General features: G+C 45.0%; 1 protein-coding gene and 1 long non-coding RNA gene across 4 annotated transcripts; both read left to right on the forward strand.

Annotated features, from left to right (window-relative positions):
• Positions 1-144: 144 nt before the first annotated feature.
• LOC133494783 (uncharacterized) lies at positions 145-1,103 on the forward strand. The gene is made up of 3 exons (XR_009793420.1): positions 145-271; positions 429-533; positions 613-1,103. It is a non-coding gene; the product is annotated as an uncharacterized LOC133494783 (long non-coding RNA).
• Positions 1,104-4,206: 3,103 nt separating this feature from the next.
• LOC133494665 (mucin-17-like) lies at positions 4,207-11,596 on the forward strand. 3 transcript variants are annotated; one of them, XM_061808692.1, is made up of 9 exons: positions 4,207-4,367; positions 6,075-6,175; positions 8,256-8,398; positions 8,880-9,104; positions 9,189-9,404; positions 9,479-9,640; positions 9,766-9,885; positions 10,011-10,793; positions 11,270-11,596. In XM_061808692.1, exons 3-8 carry the CDS (start codon positions 8,291-8,293, stop codon positions 10,791-10,793), a joined length of 1,614 nt encoding a protein of 537 aa, XP_061664676.1. In that variant the 5' UTR covers positions 4,207-4,367; positions 6,075-6,175; positions 8,256-8,290; the 3' UTR covers positions 11,270-11,596. The 3 variants fall into 3 exon arrangements, with proteins under 3 accessions (XP_061664676.1, XP_061664674.1, XP_061664675.1); XM_061808690.1 differs by lacking the exons at positions 4,207-4,367; positions 6,075-6,175 and having other exon boundaries at positions 8,136-8,398; XM_061808691.1 differs by lacking the exons at positions 4,207-4,367; positions 6,075-6,175 and having other exon boundaries at positions 8,136-8,398; positions 8,880-9,026.
• Positions 11,597-19,246: the final 7,650 nt, after the last annotated feature.

Genomic DNA, 19,246 nt, shown 5'->3' on the forward strand with positions numbered 1-19,246 from the left:
TTTTTGCCAATAACCAAAAGCTACAAACTCACCTCCCACTTGCTCGCAGACTCTGCAAAGCCAGCCGGCCGGAGGCGAGGTGATTGTAAGATCACCTCAGGGAACAGATATAGTGGATTGTTCCTTTACTCATCAGAAGCGACCACCTCGAGCCACTCTGGATGTGACCTCACCACAGTTGATGACTGGAGTGGTTTTATCCCTTAATCTGCACAGCAGTATGACGATCAGCGGGTTGGTTCAGACCGTCTCACCTCAGTTGATGCGTCAGGTAAGTTTCTCGCCTACGTTGAGCCGTCTGGAGAAGAAACTGCGACTGTTAGTTCACCTCAGGCGATGAGTCTAGTGGATATATCCTCGACTCCACGGAAACATCCAAATAGAGGCACGCTCTACCCAAAGCAATGACTGGTTTGCCTTTGTCCTAGACTCCTAAGAAAAGTTTGGTGAGAACCGCGATGATCCACACTTCAGCTCGGTCCATACGTCGAGTGCATGTAACCTGAAGTCAGAGGCTTCCGGCTGAACACACAGTGAGTGTCAACACATCCGGTCACATTAATCACCTCAGTGGCTAATGCCAGTGCCTTTCTCCTTGACTCCTGACCTAAGGGTTCGCCTTGAGCACTGGTGTCAAACTTGAGGCCCGGGGGCCAGATCCGGCCCACCGCATCATTTTATGTGGCCCGCGAAGGCAAATCATCAGTGTCGAAATCTGTGATTCTTCTGAAAATTTGTCCCAATATTTCAAATCGTCATAAATGATAATGTTGAAATATTATCAGCATTTTTGTATTACCAAACATGAACAATGGTTGAAAAACCCATTACGCTTAATTTCTGATTCCAGAACTAGTTCATAAATTTCATGTGTAAATATGATGAAGCGATTCAGGATTTCTATGGTTTCACCATAACGAGCCTCTGAGGGAAATTGTAACTACAATGTGGCCTGCGACAAAAATTAGTTTGACACCCCTGACCTAGAGGAAGGATGACCGTGACGTCATCTCGGATGGGTCTCAACTCACCGGGTGTCGCCTTGCCTCGGATTTCTCTTACCACATCTCGCTCAATATGCGGGGCGCCTTCGAGCTTGAATGCACATCGACGTCCAGTCCGAGACACGGTGAGTGTCGCCTCACCTCAGTCGAGGAGTGTCTTGTGTTTCTCCTTAACTCCGCGTAACTGTACGACGAGAGGCATGATGACTCTCAACTCATCTAACTTAATGAGTGGAGTGACTTTCTCCTTGACTCCGCAGGACCGTCCCCCGATCGAGACAATGGATGTGAGCTCACCTCCGTTGAGTCCATTGGCTGTCACCGCAGCAAGGTCGGATGTGAGCTCACAAAAGTCGCCTAACGCCTCACATCCGTCGACTCCATCTGCTATTACTGTCATTTCATCTGAGTCGGATCCATTGGAACTATTCACCACTGAGTTCAATGGATCTCGACTCACGTCCGTCGACTCTGGCGGGTTTTGCCTCAATTCGCTCGAGTTTACTGACTCCCACCTCACCCCTGTAAAGTCCTGTGACTCTCACCTCATCTGAGTCAAGTCCAGTGGCTCTCCCCTCACCTATTTTGAGTCCAGCAGCTGTCACCTCACCTCAGGTGAGTCTAGTGGGTCTCACCTCACCTCATTTGAGTCCAGTGCCTTTCACCTCACCTGAGTCGAGTCCACCATCTGTCACCTCACCTGTCACCTTAGTCCACTAAACTATCACCTCACCTCAGGGGAGTCCAGTGACTCTCACCTCATCTTGTTCAAGTGCAGCAGCTGTCTCCTCACCTGAGTCAAGTCCACCATCTGTCACCTCACCTCAGGTAAGTCTAGTGGCTCTCACTTCACCTCATTCGAGTCCAGTGCCTCTCACCTCGCCTTAGTTGTGTCCACGAACCTGTTACCTCACCTCTGGTGAGTCCAGTGCCTTTAGCCGAGACGCTGCTCAACAGTCCGACTGGAAGCGACCGGTCAAGCCCTTGTAACCACCCAACAAAGTTAGTGTCCTCGGGATTAGCAACACACAATCCCTGCTGTCAAAATTCAAATCTTTTACTGAGACACTGGACTTCCTAAAGGCAGGCATGTGCTGGTCCATGCGATGCAGGTCTCCGACCTAGACCAGCATATGGATATCGGTTACGATGGTGACGGTGTTCTAATTCAAACGAAGAGGTTAGTGGGACTCTGTTACGGGATACACCGGCTGCATCTGATATACATCATGGAAGGCTGTTTAAAGAACCAGTACAACTTCCTGAAGAAGCACGTGCCACTCCACTGGTGCTCAAACGATGGACTTGTGGCACTGAAAAATTGCCCGGGACACATGCTGTCACACATGAACGACGGCTACGTCCTCACTGTGATGATCCTGCCGACGAACATCAAGTAGCCTGATGGCAATTTGTCGTTGGCGCACTTTTGCCGTACCGTTGCCTGGTGGGTGCTCAATGACGTGGTTGGGGAGTTCAAGGAGTTGGTGGGAAACCTGCCTAAGGAGGACTTAAGCCGGCCCGCCATCCAGAAGATGAAGACGTGCGACTGCAGGTCAAGGAACCTGGCCTTTGTCCTGACGCTCTTGGGCGAGGAAATGAAAAAGGCCAACACCAGGGCAGATGTCAAAGCCGTCACTTTTGTGTGTAAATTCGGCCAGCAGGACGTAGACCCTTTCGACCTGACTAAAATAGCCAACCAAGAGCTGGTGAGAAGCGCTTCGATCCACATGGCCAAGAAGAAGAATACACACCTCCTCTTCTGGCTTTGGTGCAGGCAGCGTGTGGTGGAGATAAGGGGAGCTTTCTTCACCTGCCTGGGAATGCACGAGGCGGTGAATTTCCAGCCTAATCTGGAAGTAAGGTAGATGGACGTGCACCGGGATCTGCGTCAGGTGTTCTCCAAAAGGGGGAAAGAGCTCTTCTTAGGCCACCCACTCTCACCTGATGACATTAATCTCAGCATCAGCCTCGGAACCAGCTCGATTGCCTTCTACAGCCTGACGCGTGAAAGGGGGTTTCTCAGACCGGGGCCGTACAATTCGGCCAGTGTGAAGGACCCCCCGCCGCCACTGGAGAATTGGAGGCGAGATCACCCCCAGAAGACCCACAACCTGTGGACCTGGCCGCTTTGCCAAGTGCTTGAGGCTTAGCCGGCGGTAATCGGGAACGTGCTCATAAAGGTCCTGGTGGGGGACATATATAAGCGCAACCATCAACTCCTGTGGGACCACATGAAAGACTCCACACCGCCTGGACGGCTGACTGGAGCCACCACTCTAGAAGCGCTTTGGTGTGGAAGAGTGCTTATAGCAGGGCTTCCCAGCAGAGAACAGCAAGTTTTTCTCCAGGATGACATTAGGCACACACTCGAATACCTACCGTTTCACACCAGGAAGTACTGGGATGCGGTGGAAGTATCCTTTGTTAACCTTGAGAAGACATGCAGCCTTCTTCTGTCTACTTGGATAAGTATAAGAGCATTACATCGCCTCCCAGAACATTAAAGGATTTAAATTAAAAAGCGTTAAAATGATGAAAAACCTATACATTGATTAAAAGAAATACTAACTGGACACAAAAGTGCACCCACCTGAAACCCCCATTCATCCATCCATTTTCTGAGCCGCTTATCCTCACAAGGGTCACCGGAGTGCTGGAGCCTATCCCAGCTGTCAATGGGCAGGAGACAGGATACACCCAAGCAGACACAGGGATAATATGCAAACTCCACACAGGGAGGTCGGGGATTGAACCCGGGTCCTCCTAACTGTGAGGCCAACGCTTTACAGCTGCGCCAGCGTGTATGTTGTTGCTTATATAGGCTAGGCGGCTAATAACTAGTACTGGTTCGATGCGTGCAAATTTTCCCAGCTAATCAACGAGCCTCAACTCTGACAGGCACAGGTTTATCCTGTCAGGTTGACCCCACGGGAGGTGAAAGGAGGACAAATTTGGGTGCGTTTTCTCAGTTTTGTCGCACAACACGTCAGCATCTTGGCTTAGCTAGAACGAATGGTCTGTAATGCTAAGCACCGGCGACATCAGGGGCGGGCTCAAGGATGTTTCTTCCGGGTTTGGTTGTGAAAGCTGGCACATACCCAGATTTTGCTTGGATTTCAAAAACTTTCTTTCTTTTCATTTTTTTTTCAATTAATATCCAAAATATATGCCATCATAACATTACTTCACATTGGAGTGTTTATTGTACATATGAATTTGAAACAAAGTCCTCCTTTAACTCTGTTGCAATGTTTCCTGTGTTGTTCTCGTTGTTTTGGACATATGACGATTATGTGTCAGCTTTTACAGATCTTTGACCAGCTGAGGATGCTGCGAAGCTGTTGACTCAAAGAGACAGTTGTAAGTTTAGACATCCACAGCCACATAAAACTTATCTTCTTTTCTTCACTCCGTGTCCATGTTAATTCCTGTCTTGTTGACACCCTTGCTATAGTAACTACCAAACTTCCCGTTTGATTCCTGGTTTATGATGTCACTCATTGTCCAACTGAGGTATTTTGCCTGGCCATCGCCAAAAACACTTAACTTCCTTGCTAAGAAGATGACATTTTCAAACACTGATGAATAAAACTACAAACTTGGCCAACAATGCACCAACCCTCTTCCGCTGCAAACAAGCTCTTCTGCTGCAATGAAGCTCTTGCACTGTAACCAAACTCTTCCGCAGATATGAAGCTCTTTGGCTGCAACCAAGCTCTTCCGCTGCAAACAAGCTGTTCCGGTCAAACTAACCTATTCGCTGCAATGTAGCTCTTCTGCTCTTGCGCTGTTTAATCTGACAAACTGGTTGAACTATTTTGTGATGTGCTTGCTTTTATTACACCTTGTTTTTCAAAAGAGGCATTTCATTGTCTTCTACGTTTGTACGTCTTTGGATGCTAGCACAAGTTGTCATTGAGCAATTGACTTGTTTGAACTTTTAGAAAGCCTGCATGTATTTCATTTAAAAATGCCTGAATATACTGAAAAAAAATGTCAGCAGATGTGGATGTGCGTTAGCTTTCCGATGTTGCTACTTTCATCTTCATAACATATTCTGATTTAAAGTTATTTTTAAAGTCTCTTATTGCAACTTTGGCCTAAAATCCCCAAATGCTACAATAACCCGCTAACTTGTATTTGGTCTGAGCTATATAGAGAACACAAAACTGAATAGTATATTTTTCAAAATATTATAAGAGTTATTAAATGTGTGTATAAATCATGAAAAGTTGGGAGGAAACTCATTAAAAAGTAGCAGTCGCTGATGGTGTACTGGTACACAGGCCTGAATTTGGTGCAGGCAGAGTGTGATGGATTGGATTTGATGTTTCAAAGTGTTTCAAAATCCATTCATCCATTATCCAAGCCGCTTATCCTCACAAGGGTCACGAGAGAGCCAGAGCCTATCCGAGCTAGCTTTGCGCGAAAGGTAAATTACACCCTGAACTGGTCACCAGTTAGTCACAGGGCACTGTGTTTAAATATGATTTATTTTTTCAATAGTTTTCATATATCAAGTAGTACAGTTAGAACACGTATAGAAGAGTAATTTTGAGTATTTCCAGTTTGTAATCACATTTTTTTGCACTGTATGGCCTTTTATTGCTGTTCATTGTTTGTTGTCAATAAAATTGTTTTTATCCCCTTTAAATATTTATCTCTTTTCAATTACTTTCTATCATGCAAACCACATTGTGTATTAAATGCGCAACAAAAATCAATACTTTGCTTTGCTTGGCTTTAATCAAGGATCAAATTTTTTCTAACTGATTAAAAAGTGTAGACATGAGATTCATGTGTTACATTAAATTCAATAACCGTCTAAATGACTCTTAGTTAAGAAACGTTTATTACTAACACTTACAAATGATAAAAATATATATATATATACATAAAATGGATTGCAAATGGGAACAGTGTGTTCATATGAAACACAGTGTACATGGAATTACAATGTAAAATGGCTCGGTAGATGGTTTGACACTAAAATGGAAGACTGGAATTGTAGGATTTGTTCTTTTTGAACTTGGATTGAAAATAAGCTCCCGTTGCTTTTGCGTGCAGGCGGGCAAGGTGGACAGTTAAGAGGAGCTGCTCAACAGTCACTTGGCAGTTTGCTTTGAAAGGGACGACATCTCCACGTGTGCTAAACAGCATCGCTGCAGGTTAGCAACCCTATTTTGATTTTTTAATCGAGCCATCCTGAACAAGGAAAGAGTAACCGTTGGAACAAGTGGTCTTGTGATGTTGAAGTGCATTCGTGAGCTCGTGAGCTAATTGGCCTAACCTGTGTGGATTTTTTAGCATATTAACACGCAGTTGGGGGACTTATTAGGCAACAAATATCGTCACGGCACCCTTGATACATATTATCTGTAGTCCTTTGCGGCCAGTTGAGTGTTTTTGTCAAACTTTTGTAACTACGTAATAGTGTTGATTCTTCCTGTGCACGTCCTAAGAAGGTCTTATGAGGCATAAAGCTTGTCAAGGCACACTTGTTCGATATTGGATGTCGTTCAAATGTGTTATTACCCTAACCCTGCCTATTTTTTTGTGTTGAGCACATCCTGAGAAGGACATATTAGGCCCTAAACCAGGGGTGCCCAGACTTTTTTTTTTTACTCCAAAATATACTTTTCAAGCAGCCAGCCACTCGCGGGCTACTGACTACGGGGGTGTGGGGGTGTGACATGATTCTCCCAATATTATGTTATTAATGTTATGTGATATCTTATACAAAATATATATTGATATATAGGGGGAGATGATGCTCCCAATATTATGTTATTAATGTTATGTGATATATTATACTATATATAATATAGATGTATATTTTAAAATGCAGAATTAGCTTTTTGTCCACTATATTGTCTGTGCTTTCATCCTGGATAAGGCTGTGCCAAGGTGGAATTTTAAAATTACACACCATCTCATGCTGCACTTTCTACTTTGGGTTCAGACCTGAACTTTCCCACTCGGAAAAGAGAAAATCTCATCCAGTTTAATCACTTTTTCTTCGATTATTCACATACTCCAACAGTCATTGCATCTTAAAACAACAGCATTTGAGCAGAATGTCTAGGTCATCTTTTCTCTACGTTGCCCAGACTGTTGCGAATAAAGCAGCGGTTATGGACATTGATGGGCTGCGTAAGTGCTGTAACATTTGGAATTATGAGTGTACGTCTTTAAGAGTGGGGGTGGGGGGCGGGCGTAAGGTAAACTAGGAAAAAGAAAGTGTGGCGGAGCAGCGTCGTTGTTAGACAAAGTTCCGCGTGCTGCCTAAAAGAAACCAGTGGCGTTTTCTTTTTATTTTTTACAGTACGTATCTGAATTGTGCCATTGGATGTAACAACCACTCATCCCTCACTCATTGAATCACATTGTAAAATGCCACAAACTGAATAGCTGTATGTTATACTTTTAATTTCATTGGATTATTTTTGCGCGCAACGTGGAATATCTGCAAAGAGACTGCAACAGCGGTGCACAATCGTGCACGCACGCAGTTTAGATTGAACATTGACTGACGTTTTTTTTTTTTTGGCACGCCGTCCCGCGATTGACCAAGACTGCCTCACGATCGACGCATTAAGCAGCCCTGACTAAAATGTTGTGAGAGCACACTTACTAAATAGATATCCATCTATCCATTTTCTTTGCCGCTTTTCTTCACGAGGGTCGCAGGAGTGCTGGAGCTAATCCCAGCTGTCAACGGGCAGGAAGCAGGGTACGCTCTAAAATGGTTGCCAGCCAATTGCAGGGCACATCGAAACAGCTGCACTCATAATCATACCGAAGGGCAATTTAGAATTTCCAATTAATGCATGTTTTTGGGATGTGGGAGGAAACCAGAGTGGCCAGCGAAAATTCACGCAGGCACAGGGAGAACGTGCAAACTCCACACAGGCGGGGCGTGATCGAGTGTACTACCTCCTAGTTTATCTTTATGTCTTTAACTTTTTTTTTTTCAAGAGTATGCTTGAGAAGATTTAATTTTCTTTTTAATTTCTAATTAAAATTGGCCGGGATGCGAATGTGCACAACCTTACCCCTCAGCCGGATGCTGCCTCCGGCGGTCCCGGTCCCGAAGTAAATTGAGATTGAGACCCCTGATGTGGACCATTTAAATCCTGTGTACTCTTGGCCATCCATCACAAATGTTAGACGCAATGAAGTGGCATGCGATTATTTCTGCCTCCGCTGTGGAATTTGACAGTCGCTATTTACTTTATCCCATTGTAGTGACAAGGGATACCTCCAACCAGTTGCCGATTGCAATGACTTCCCCAGAGACTCCACGGAACGGTCCACCGAGAGGCGTGGAGGGTGGCGCCTCTCCTCCGAGTTGTTCCGAGACTCTGCAGAGCCGTCCGGCTGAGGACAAGGTGAATGTCAGCACACCTGGCGTGACCAGTGTCGTGCCTGTCTACTTGAGTCCGCAGCAGACTCCGCCTAGAGCAGGGGTCGGGAACCTATGGCTGGCGAGCCATATCTTGCTCTTTTGATGGTTGCACATGACTCGCGGAGCCCTCATAACGACATACTGTACATGTCATTTCTGTCGGGCAGGCAACGCAAATGATGCAGTTTGTCTTCTCGGTGGGAAACTTGAATCGGGGCATCCCCGCCAGTCGTCACTCTAAGGTGGACACATGGGAGACGTGCTTTCAGGGTAAAAAGAGTAACTGTGGTGCGTTGTGTTTATACAGTGGACCCTTAATTATACTGAGTCATATGTGACGCCATGGGTCCTCTGCGGTTAAAAGATTTGGCATTTATGGTTGAAGGTTCTCGACCCCTGGCCTCGAGGCACGCTGGGTGTCATCGCAAAGGATGACTCGAATGTCTTTGTCATTTACTCCACAGAACCATCCACGGATAGGCGCGGAGGGTGGCACCTCTGGTGAGCCTTTTGCCTTGCCTCTACGGAAGCGTCCACGTACAGGCGCGGAGGGTGGTGACTCACCTCCATCTCGCTCCAACATTCGGCGGAGCGGTCCGGCCGAAGACAAGGTGAATGTCAGCTCACCTCGGGTGACGAGAGTGGTGCCTTTGTCCTTTACTCCGCAGAAGCCTCCACCTGGACTCGAGGTGGCTCTAGGTCCTCGAGGCACACTGGGTTTCACGTCACCTGAAAGGATGACTTAAGTGCCTTTGTAATTTACTCCACACAAGCGTACGCCGATAGGCGAAGAGGGTCGCAACCTGCTTAACCCTTTTGCCTGGAATACATCGCTGTCGATGCATCGTGTGTGTTTCGCCTTGACTGCGCTGAGCCAGCTGGTGAATGTAAGCTCACCTCAGGTCACAAGTGTCGTGCATTTGTCCTCTACCAGTCCAGTAACCAGAGCCACGCCTCCTCCACTGCTGATGATTCCGGCAGAACACACAGTGAGTGTCACCTCGCCTCGGTCGAATCGCTCACATCAGTCGATCACTTGAGTGCTTTATCGTTGACTCCACAGAACCCTTCACCTAGAGGCGCTATGACTCTCATGTCATCTGAGATGGGTGGCACCTCAGCTTGTATGGGTCTGACCTCACCTCAGATGGGTCTGACCTCATCTGGGTCGATACATGCAAGGCCTTTGACCTCGGCAGCAGAGAGACGTCCAGCCCGAGGCACGGTGAGTGTCGCCTCAACTCAGTTGTCGAGTGTAGTGTGTTTCTCATTGACTCCGCGGAGACACAATGGTTCTCAGGTCGCTCACCTCAGTCCGTGACTGCACTTCCTTTCTCCTTGACTCCACAGAAGAGTTCAGCTCAAGGCGGGCTGCCTGGCACATCATCACAGGGGCGTCGCAACTCACCTACGTCAATATTTGGTCAGCCTATCAAACTGATTCCACGGAAACGTACAGACGTAGACACAGTGAGTGTCACCCTGCCTCGGTTGACTAGTGTAGTGCGTTTCTCCCTGACTCCGCAGAAACACGGTGGGGCTCAGAACGCTCACCTCAGTCCGTGACCACAGTGCCTTTGTCCTTGACTCCACAGGACCGTTCACCTAGAGGCATGATGGCTGTCACCTCACGTCCGCAGAGTCCGGTGGAGGTCCGCTCACGTCCGTTGAGTCCGGTGGACGTTGCCGCAAATCCACCGAGTCCGGTGGATCTTCAGTCACCTCCATCGAGTCCAGTGGATGTCACGGTACCTCAGTCAAGTCCGGTGGATCTCACGGCACCGCAGTCAGTTCCGGTGGCTCTCTCCTCAACTTCGTCGAGTCCGGTAGATATCTACTTAATTCCATCGAGTTCAGAGGATGGCAACTTTCCTCGCTTGAGTCTGGTGGAAGTCTCCTCGCCTCTGTCAAGTCCTTTGGATGTTGCCGCACATCTGCCTAGTCTGGTGGATCTCCAGTTGCCTCCATTGAGTCCAGTAAATGTCACGGCACCTCCGTCGAGTCCAGTGGATCTTCGGTCACCTCCATTGAGTCCAGTGGATGTCACAGCACCTCAGTCAAGTCCGGTCGATGTCACGGCACCTCAGTCAAGTCCGGCGGCTTTCTCCTCAACTTCGTCGAGTCCGGTAGATATCTACTTATTTCTGTCGAGTTCAGAGGATGGCAACTGTCCTCGCCTGAGTCCGGTAGAAGTCTCCTCACCTCCGTCGAGTCCGGTGGATGACACCTTACCTTGCTCAAGTACAACAAGTCCCTCCTCCATTTACTCGGGCTGGTCGAGTCTCTCCTCAAGTCCGCAAAGTCTCGCCTTGACTCGCTCGAGTCCAGTGACTGTCAGCTCATCCGGGTCCAGTCCAGCAACTGTCACTTCACTTTAGGTGAGTCCAGTGCCTCTCACCTCACCTCGGTTGAGTGTGGTGCCTTTATCCGAGGGCTAGGCTCACCAGTCCGACTGTAAGCGATGTCCGTAACCCTCCCGGAAGGCGGGTCGTGACTCCAACCGACCAAATTTGCAACACGCGATCCGTGCTGTCCGAGTTCCATTCGTGAAGTCTGAAAAAGACTGTGTCTATCCACGTGGCTGTGTCCATCAGAGCGAGAAGAAGAAGAGAAACACGCACCTCCTCTTCTGCAGAAACACATTCTGAAGGACCTTTATCTTAACCCTAACATTATTGGGTGGGTGGGATAGGACTAACCTACCTAACACTCAAGCAATGTTTCCTGTTGTTCCCGTTGTTTTTGACAAACTGAGGCTCATGTTTGATCATCATTTGATTGTCAGTGGTTATGACATTACTTGAAGTGAGCACAACGATGCCTAAGCTATGGAAATGTGTGTCCGCTTTTACAGATCTTTGACGACCACGGGGTGGCTGCTGACTGAACAAGACACAGTTCTAAGTGTACACATTCACCTACCAGCCAAGATGAGTAAACCCTTGAGATCTGGCATAATAACGTTAAGTTTACCGCACTCCCTCTTCACTTCCTGGATTGTTTAGCTCACTAAGGTTGAGGGTCACTTTCTGTTAAATGACATCACTTGGTGTCTAATCATGTCGGTAAACACTTAATTTTGGAATCTTTATGATGTCACTGTTAATTTGGCACACTTAGTGGATTTTTGACTGACTTTCTGTTTTGTTCCTCACATCACGATTAAAAGTCATTGCCTGTTTATGGACCACATTTGTTGTCGTTTTTCCCACACTTCTCATTTAGTTCCTGGTTTGTCACGTCACTTCCTGTCATACCTGTTTTTTTTGCCTCAAAATCAAACATTGATGAAAAATTATTCAAACACTGATGAAACAACTACTAATTGGACTAAAAATGCACTCACTCGTGGAGGCAAAGGAAACTACGTAAAGGAGGACTTTGTCGAAAAAAATAGGAATGGGAGCACGCATTAAAAAGTTAGTAGATGCCAGTGTTTCTTTTAATGCCAAAATTATTCGCAGATTTCACCTAGAAACATCTCTAAATTGGAAACTATTATCGAAATTCCCCAGCTGGAAAAGTGACAACCAGTCAGCGTTTGCCACGTCTGCAGTGCTTCCGGTTCTGACCCCATTGGTTGTAGATACGTTTCACCGAAAACATCCACTATCTGGCATTTTGTAGCCGATTTTTGTGAAGAATAACTACAAACAAAGAAAACAAAAATAACAATGTACACAATTCAAGCCTATGCGTTTGAGCCTCAATCGAGCTAGTGCACATGACGTCACCATTTTCACTGCGCCATATTGCCGGTCAAACGGAGCTGCTCGACATTGTGGGAGACATTTAACCGGAGGAGAATATTCACAATGCCCGAGACCTGTTGTGCTGTTGGTTGTCGTAACAGACGAGACAGATCTTCAAAGAGATCATTCTATCGAATACCAGCTGAAAAGACCAGAAAAGATCGGTGATTTCGGCAATTAAACGTGATGGATGGTGCCCAACCAAATACACACACCTGTGTAGCAATCACTTCATTTCAGGTAGGAATTATTCTTCTCATTCTCAAATTCCCAAGAAGTATTTATCATGCCAAGTTGAGCCATCATTTGAGTCACTGGAGGTGGCAGAAATGAAGATGTTGAGGTTCTCGCGATGAGTGAGAGGTTTGGATAGGATGAGAAATGAGCACATTAGAGGGACAGCCAAAGTTGGATGTTTTGGAGACAAGGTTCGAGAGAGCAGACTTCGATGGTTTGGACATGTCCAGAGGCGACAGAGTGAGTATATTGGTAGAAGGGTCCTGAGGATGGAGCTGCCGGGCAAAAGAGCGAGAGGAAGACCAAAGAGAAGGTTTATGGATGTGGTGAGGGAAGACATGAGGGCAGTTGTGGTTAGAGAGGAAGATGCAGGAGATAGGCTTGGATGGAAAAAGATGACACGCTGTGGCGACCTCTAATGGGACAAGCTGAAAGGGAAAAAAAGACAAATCCATTGCATACTTTGTTTTTAGGGTATGTGCTGATCAAGGAGTGGAAAACGAGGTTTTGTTTATGGTTCGTGGGACAGGAAGCAGCAGCTTGATATCTGGAAAGAGAGTTCACAATCAAAGGTTTGTTGCTATTAAAAGTTTAGAATGTCTGATATTTTTTAAAGTCAAAAGTAACACAAGCTTTTTGTGATCTTTAACATAATGAGATTCAAAGGGCATTTTAACTATTGCTTATTACTCTGTAATTCAAGGATTGAGCAACTGTGGAGAGACCTGTGGGCAGCTGTGACATGCATTTATTACGATGTGCTTCACTACCTTGAAGGGGGTACCTCAACATTTCAAATGTTGCACACCTCTTCTGTTGCCATTATGTCTTCCTTCCACGGCTGCAGGATGATCTGGACACTTTCCACAATGGCTAGGACGTTCATCCACTACGAACTGAAAGCAACACGACTCCTAACCAGCTCTGGGTTCTTGGTCGTAACCATCACCCAACTCCTGAATCATAACAGTTCCTTGACAGAGATACATTTTAATGGTACAATTGCATTGATTTTATTCACCTCATTTATAAAATAGCAACCTACAATAATATGACAAATTAAATTAGGAGTTCTCTTCCACCCTTCCTTGTGTTTTACAGGGTGTACAGATTGCAGACATCGAATGGGAAGACAGCGGGCTTCCTCTGCAGGATGTGTCAAGTGTCACAGCGCCGAACTCCAATTTGCAACTGACTGATGAACAAATGTCAGCTTTAAGCGATGCAGTCAACCCCAGAGCCACATCCCAGTCTTTTGGCTGTGAAATTTACATTGCTGCAGTTCAGTTTTATGAACAGTTTTTTATTCTGTTATAGTTGCTCCTGCAGGAACCACTTGGTGGAAGGTACAATTGTCCATTTTTTAGAACTTCCAATTCATCGTACATTAGAAGAATCAGAATACATTGTTAGTTTGGCTTTTGTATTATATTTTCAAATGCACTACAAAGTTATGTTCACACTAACAATCAAATGTTTCGTGAAAACAAATTTCAATGGCATATTTTGAACTGCCATTAACTGAATCAGTGCAGTGTAATGGCAATAACTCCTCTGAACATTGTCATGTTACTTGTCTTGTGTAAATGAGTTCAACATTAAACCATATCTGAAGAACTTGTGATCTGAGAAACATACACTTTTATTTCTCTAAATCTCAACAACACATAACTGTTTCATTGTAACGCAGCTGTTTCTCGTTAAAAAAATGTTAACATTGCAATTGCCAAAAAAAAAAAAAAAACGCATAAACATGTTTCAACAAGTAGGTTGATTCACAGGAAACCAAATCCAGTTTGGCAAGAGGAAATACAGACTACAAAATCATCTTGAAAAGACTTGTAGTCCTTGTAGTGACATGGGATTCTCAAAGTTTCCTAACAGGTGGCTGCTGCGGGATGCTTGCTTTGCACAATTTCCACAGACAGACGTGCTGAATTTTTGAAATTTTCTCATCCAGTCCAGAATTTCACAAGCTCTTTTAGCTCAGGTGGTGTAGCTTTGAAAGAGAACCAAAGGACAATACAACCAAAATGTCATTTTTATTTACCACACAACCAGAACATTTACTTGTTAAATTAGTGAAGTCATGTGAAGGGTTTTAAGGTGACTGGAAATCTCCAAGACAATTTTCCATCTTATTAAAATCCACCTGCTGTGATACAGCTCAGGTAGTCAGGGAGTACATACAAACAAAAATATGCAGACCCCATTGTTAGTTTGAATCTGGAGCAAAGATTGAAACTTAATTGTGATTTACACGTGCTAACTACCAAAACAAAACACATTCCTTTAACGATGCCTCATTGTAAAGTACTTGAAAACCTCTAAATCTGTCGCAGATATCCTGAAATCCGGGATTTGGTTTCACTTGAGCAGTCGTCATCTTCATCACTTCCATGTTCTCTCTCTGGCCAAGTGATATGCTGAAGTACCACCTGAAATCACCAGGAACACCTTCATTGTGCTGTGTTTAACATTTCTATTCTGCCCATTACTTTCGCCCTTGTGCTGTCTTGCGGGGTGAAAAGTACTCAGTGTTCCTCAACCCTGCTTCTCAAGAGCTGCAGCCCTGCATGTTTTAGATGCTACCCTGCTTTAGCACACCATGACGCATGGAGCTGTGTCATCAACAAAATTGTGCAGCCCTTGATGACAAGCAGATGATGATTGTTCATGAGAATCAGGTATGCTGAAGCTGGGTAACATCAAAAACATGCAGGGTTGTGGCTCTCGAGGACCAGGGTTGAGGACCACTGTTTGCTTTTGACCCTGGAATACAGCACTCGGATTAAGAGTACTTGTTAACCCAAGTCGCAAACATGAGCGTGTTTGCAGAAGAACGTTTTCTTTTTAAAAGATGTTTGATGACTGTAATTCCAGTTATTTAAAGGTTACCTCTGGACACAGGGCTGCTTCCTCTTTTGGAAAGAGCAGGGGTACAGCATCTGGCCGCCGAGGTAGGGTAGACCTGGCCAAAAAGTTCAAGGTGTACAAGATGTCAGGTGAGTGTGTGCAATACTGATTTAGTACTAGTAGAACCAACTGAACTACTCAAGTTTGCAAAAATTGCACAATTTCACCAAAGTCCTTTTTAATCCTTAAAATGCTTGAGACGTTATACACTCAGCAAGTGTGCCGGATTCCCATTTAATGATGGGTCATTATTGGTTTTTTCACTGATGTCACATTTTTTTCCCGAGTTACTCACACACCGCTGTGCGCCGCTCTCCGTTACTCTTTGTGTTTTGGTGTTTCACGGGCGTCTCGGTACTCAAGTACACAAGAGAGGACTTGCTAACATCAGAGAGCCTTCTTCTAACTTTTTTTTTGTTTGTTTTGACAACTCTCGCCAGTTCGCTGAAGCTTTTTCCAGAGTTGCTGGTCAATGCGCTCTTCAAAGCCTCGTGATCCGGTACACAAGTCCGGCTGCGTAAACGGGGACGTCGACTTACGGTTCCGTCGAAAGACCTTGGACGTTCTGCGGCTCTGTGCTTCACGGGGACTTGGCTTTGTGGACGAATGCCCGACGCTGCTATCGTGCTGCCTGGCCTCAACCTCCATCGTGCTAACAAGCTTAATCGATACTCTTTCCTGAAGGCCAAAGATTGTTTTTTGTTCGTCACTTGAAAGATTTGAGAATTTTGTGAAATACTGGATTTGTTTATTCTTTTGTCTTTCTGTTATTGTCATCAAATTTGAAACAAACTTTGCTTCGCTTTGCTTGTGGTAAACTAATATACAAGTTTTACTTTTTGCCTTTGACTTTTTACCGCTCTTCGTTTTCCGTGTTGGCATACAGGTAAGTGTTCCTCCTTTGTGATTTCTGTCACAGAGAGTAAAAGACCAAGGGCACAATACTGCACCTTTGTGACCGCAGTCCTGAGTCCCATGAGGCCAGGTAGCCTAATAGTCAGTCTGGGCTTGACGTGCTGTCGGTCGCGTCTTCAATAAATGCGCTTAGAAACATAATGTCGTCCACCTTGCCTATGTATGAGTAACGGCAGCTCAGTGATGGAAAATGGCCACCGTTCGAGGCAGCACAACGGGCGGCGTCACGTGAAAACAACCCACATATTATATTGGAATGTGGACAGTATTTGAAGAAACGCAATCTCACATTCACGTACCGTACGAAACCAAATTGAAATGAAACTAATAATAGTCAACTGGTGAAATGATATTTTCCATCCGATTTCAGTCAACACGCCAGCAGTGCCCGAGGAAGTGGTGCGCCACCTTTGCCAGGTAAGATTCATACCCAAACTATTTATAGAAATAATTACATAACAATTTAATGTAGTATTTTGTGACTGCACTTTTGTGCATTTATTTTCGCCGCAACTGTACCTTGATGTTTTGTCTCTTGTTTTTATGTTACCTAAGATGTTCTTTGATTTTAATTTTATTCCATTTTATTGCACCTTGTGGAGACGCACTCATTTCATTGTATGCACAGCATACAATGACAATAAAGGCTATTGATTGATTGATGATTGATGATTGATTGATTGATTGATTGATTGATTGATTGGGACACCTGAAAACTATTCCTACCAAAGTTCATAGCACACAGCTTTTTAAAATGTCTTTTTAAGACGAAAAATTCAAGTGGTCTCGTCCAACATTTGTGATGTACTGTACGACATTAAATCACGGACTAAGACTTTTGTCCTACTTTTGTTGCTCTATTTGATCAACCCGTGTTGAATTTCAAACATGTCTCTGCTTGCATCCCTGTAGGAGAGTCCAGTCAGTCAGTCGGTACACATTCACCAGTGACCCCAGAGGGGAGCGCGTAATCATAGACTGCGTGGGGAATGACGGAGGTGAGTACAATCGGGCTATATTTCTGTTTTGTGTACAGTAGAACTTAGGGGTGGGAACTACAGTAGCGTATTTTCCACACTATCGGGAACACCTAAAAACCTTTAACTTTCTCAAAAGCCGACAGTGCGCCTTATAATCCGCTGTGCCTAATATATGAAAAAAGTTTTAAAACGGGCCATTCGTTGAAGGTGCGTCTTATAATATTTATAGTGCGTAAAATATGGTACCTTACACTTAGTGGTGAGCAAGTGAGGCCTCATGAAACAACACTGAGGCTTTTCTAATATTTGTGCTGAAAAAGATTCCAAGCCTAAAGGCTTTGAAAATGGTGCGTTTGGTGTTTTTAAGGAAAATGGTTTGTCATTTGTGCACTTGTATGGTTGACTTGACTTTTCCTGTTAAAATATTTAAGCCCCCTATTTAAAAAAAAACAAACTTTAATAGCACTCGAGAATGTTGAACCTAATAAAAACTTACAGTAGTCAAATATTAAAATGAGAAGTAAAGAATTTGAGTTTTTGGAGCATCTTTTGCTTCAATCCAATCCAGTGGACATCTAATGTGTCCGGCTTGGTAAATTCGGGGAGAATACGACAGACATACGTGAAGCGAATAGTCACAAATACTTAATATTTATCATTTCTTTGCAGAGAATAATTCATTTATGCTCGAGAGTATCCGTCTGCTTGTGTAGTTCTACCGTGTATCTCCAAATATCAGTTGTGTGGAGAGTTATAACACCGTGACACTTTTGCTATTTTTCATCTCTGTGTGTTATTATTTTGTTATTAAAAGAGATTCAAACAGTTTTGTAATACAAAATCGATGCATCGAGGATTTTTAAAGGGTTGGCTGATCCAAATCATTTTGGTGACACTTTTTTTTTTTTTCCCCCTTCAGAGATGATGGCGAACACATTTAAGTCATTGCACTTCATTGTGACGCTGCATAAATGGCTAAACCTGGTCAAGACCGTCTCAACGCTCAGAAACGTCTTCCGAAGAACTCCGGACCGCAGCGGGGACGGCTTCGTCTGCTGCATCATCAGCCGGGCGACCGACAATCGCCTCCAGGCCACGGACCTGAACTGCGAAGGCCTCCGTCTGGAAGATGTCCGCCGCTTTTTCAACGGCGACGCCTGTCGGCAAGCCGAAACTGTTCTTCGTTCAGAGCGACACTGTGTCAGGGTTCCAACCCTGCGCTGTAGAGAACCGCTGGGATGACGGCTGGGAGACGGACGGTGGCGCCGGTCAGCCGAGACCCGATTGTCTCCCGTCAGATGCGGACGTGCTCTGGAGTCACTGCTCGACCGGAGAGCATCAACTGCAGCGAGGCCGACACCGTTCCGTTTACCTCGAGGCTTTGACGGACGGTACGTGCGCACACGCTACCTTGGAAAAGTGACGGCCAGCGTTTGAAATGTTATTATAAGCCCAAGTATCAGTAGACCCTTTACAATTGGACTTTATTTGACCTTCTCTCCACTTTGGAACGCACATCCAAAGGATCAATTTTCAGATTTATTTACTTTTTTGGGCACACACCGCAACAAGGAGCTGAGCGGCAAAATTGATCCATGAAAATTTTCAAAGACGTCAACTTTAATGTCTGTGAATCTGCCATTTCGTCTGTATCTCTGTTCCAAGCCGCCGGTGACACGCAGTACGGGATTGATTCATCCTCATAAAGCACAGGTGTCAAACTCAAGGCCCGGGGACCAGATCTGGCCCGCCGGATGATTTTATGTGGCCCACGGAGGCAAATCATATCTATCTACTTCCATGATTTTTTTATTTTTTTGTTGTTCAAATCCGTACCAAAATTTAAAATGGTCATATCATAAATGACAAGCATTTTTGTGTTACCAAACAACAGTAGTTGGGAAAAACCCATTAGCCTTGATTTCTGATTCCAAAACTAGTTCATAAATTTTCATGTGTAAATATGATGAATCAAAGATGTGTATGGTTTCACAGCTATAACGGCCCTCTGAGGAAAACCGCTAGTACAAT

This window comes from Syngnathoides biaculeatus, chromosome 21, assembly GCF_019802595.1.
Source record: "Syngnathoides biaculeatus isolate LvHL_M chromosome 21, ASM1980259v1, whole genome shotgun sequence".
NCBI lineage: Eukaryota > Metazoa > Chordata > Actinopteri > Syngnathiformes > Syngnathidae > Syngnathoides > Syngnathoides biaculeatus.

Coding starts and splice junctions, on each gene's coding strand:
- LOC133494665 (XM_061808690.1), top strand. CDS start 8,171: ATGTTAGACGCAATGAAGTGGCATGCGATTATTTCTGCCTCCGCTGTG. Junction 9,641..9,765: donor GACGTCCAGCCCGAGGCACG/GTGAGTGTCGCC, acceptor TTGACTCCACAG/AAGAGTTCAGCTCAAGGCGG. Junction 9,886..10,010: donor AACGTACAGACGTAGACACA/GTGAGTGTCACC, acceptor TTGACTCCACAG/GACCGTTCACCTAGAGGCAT.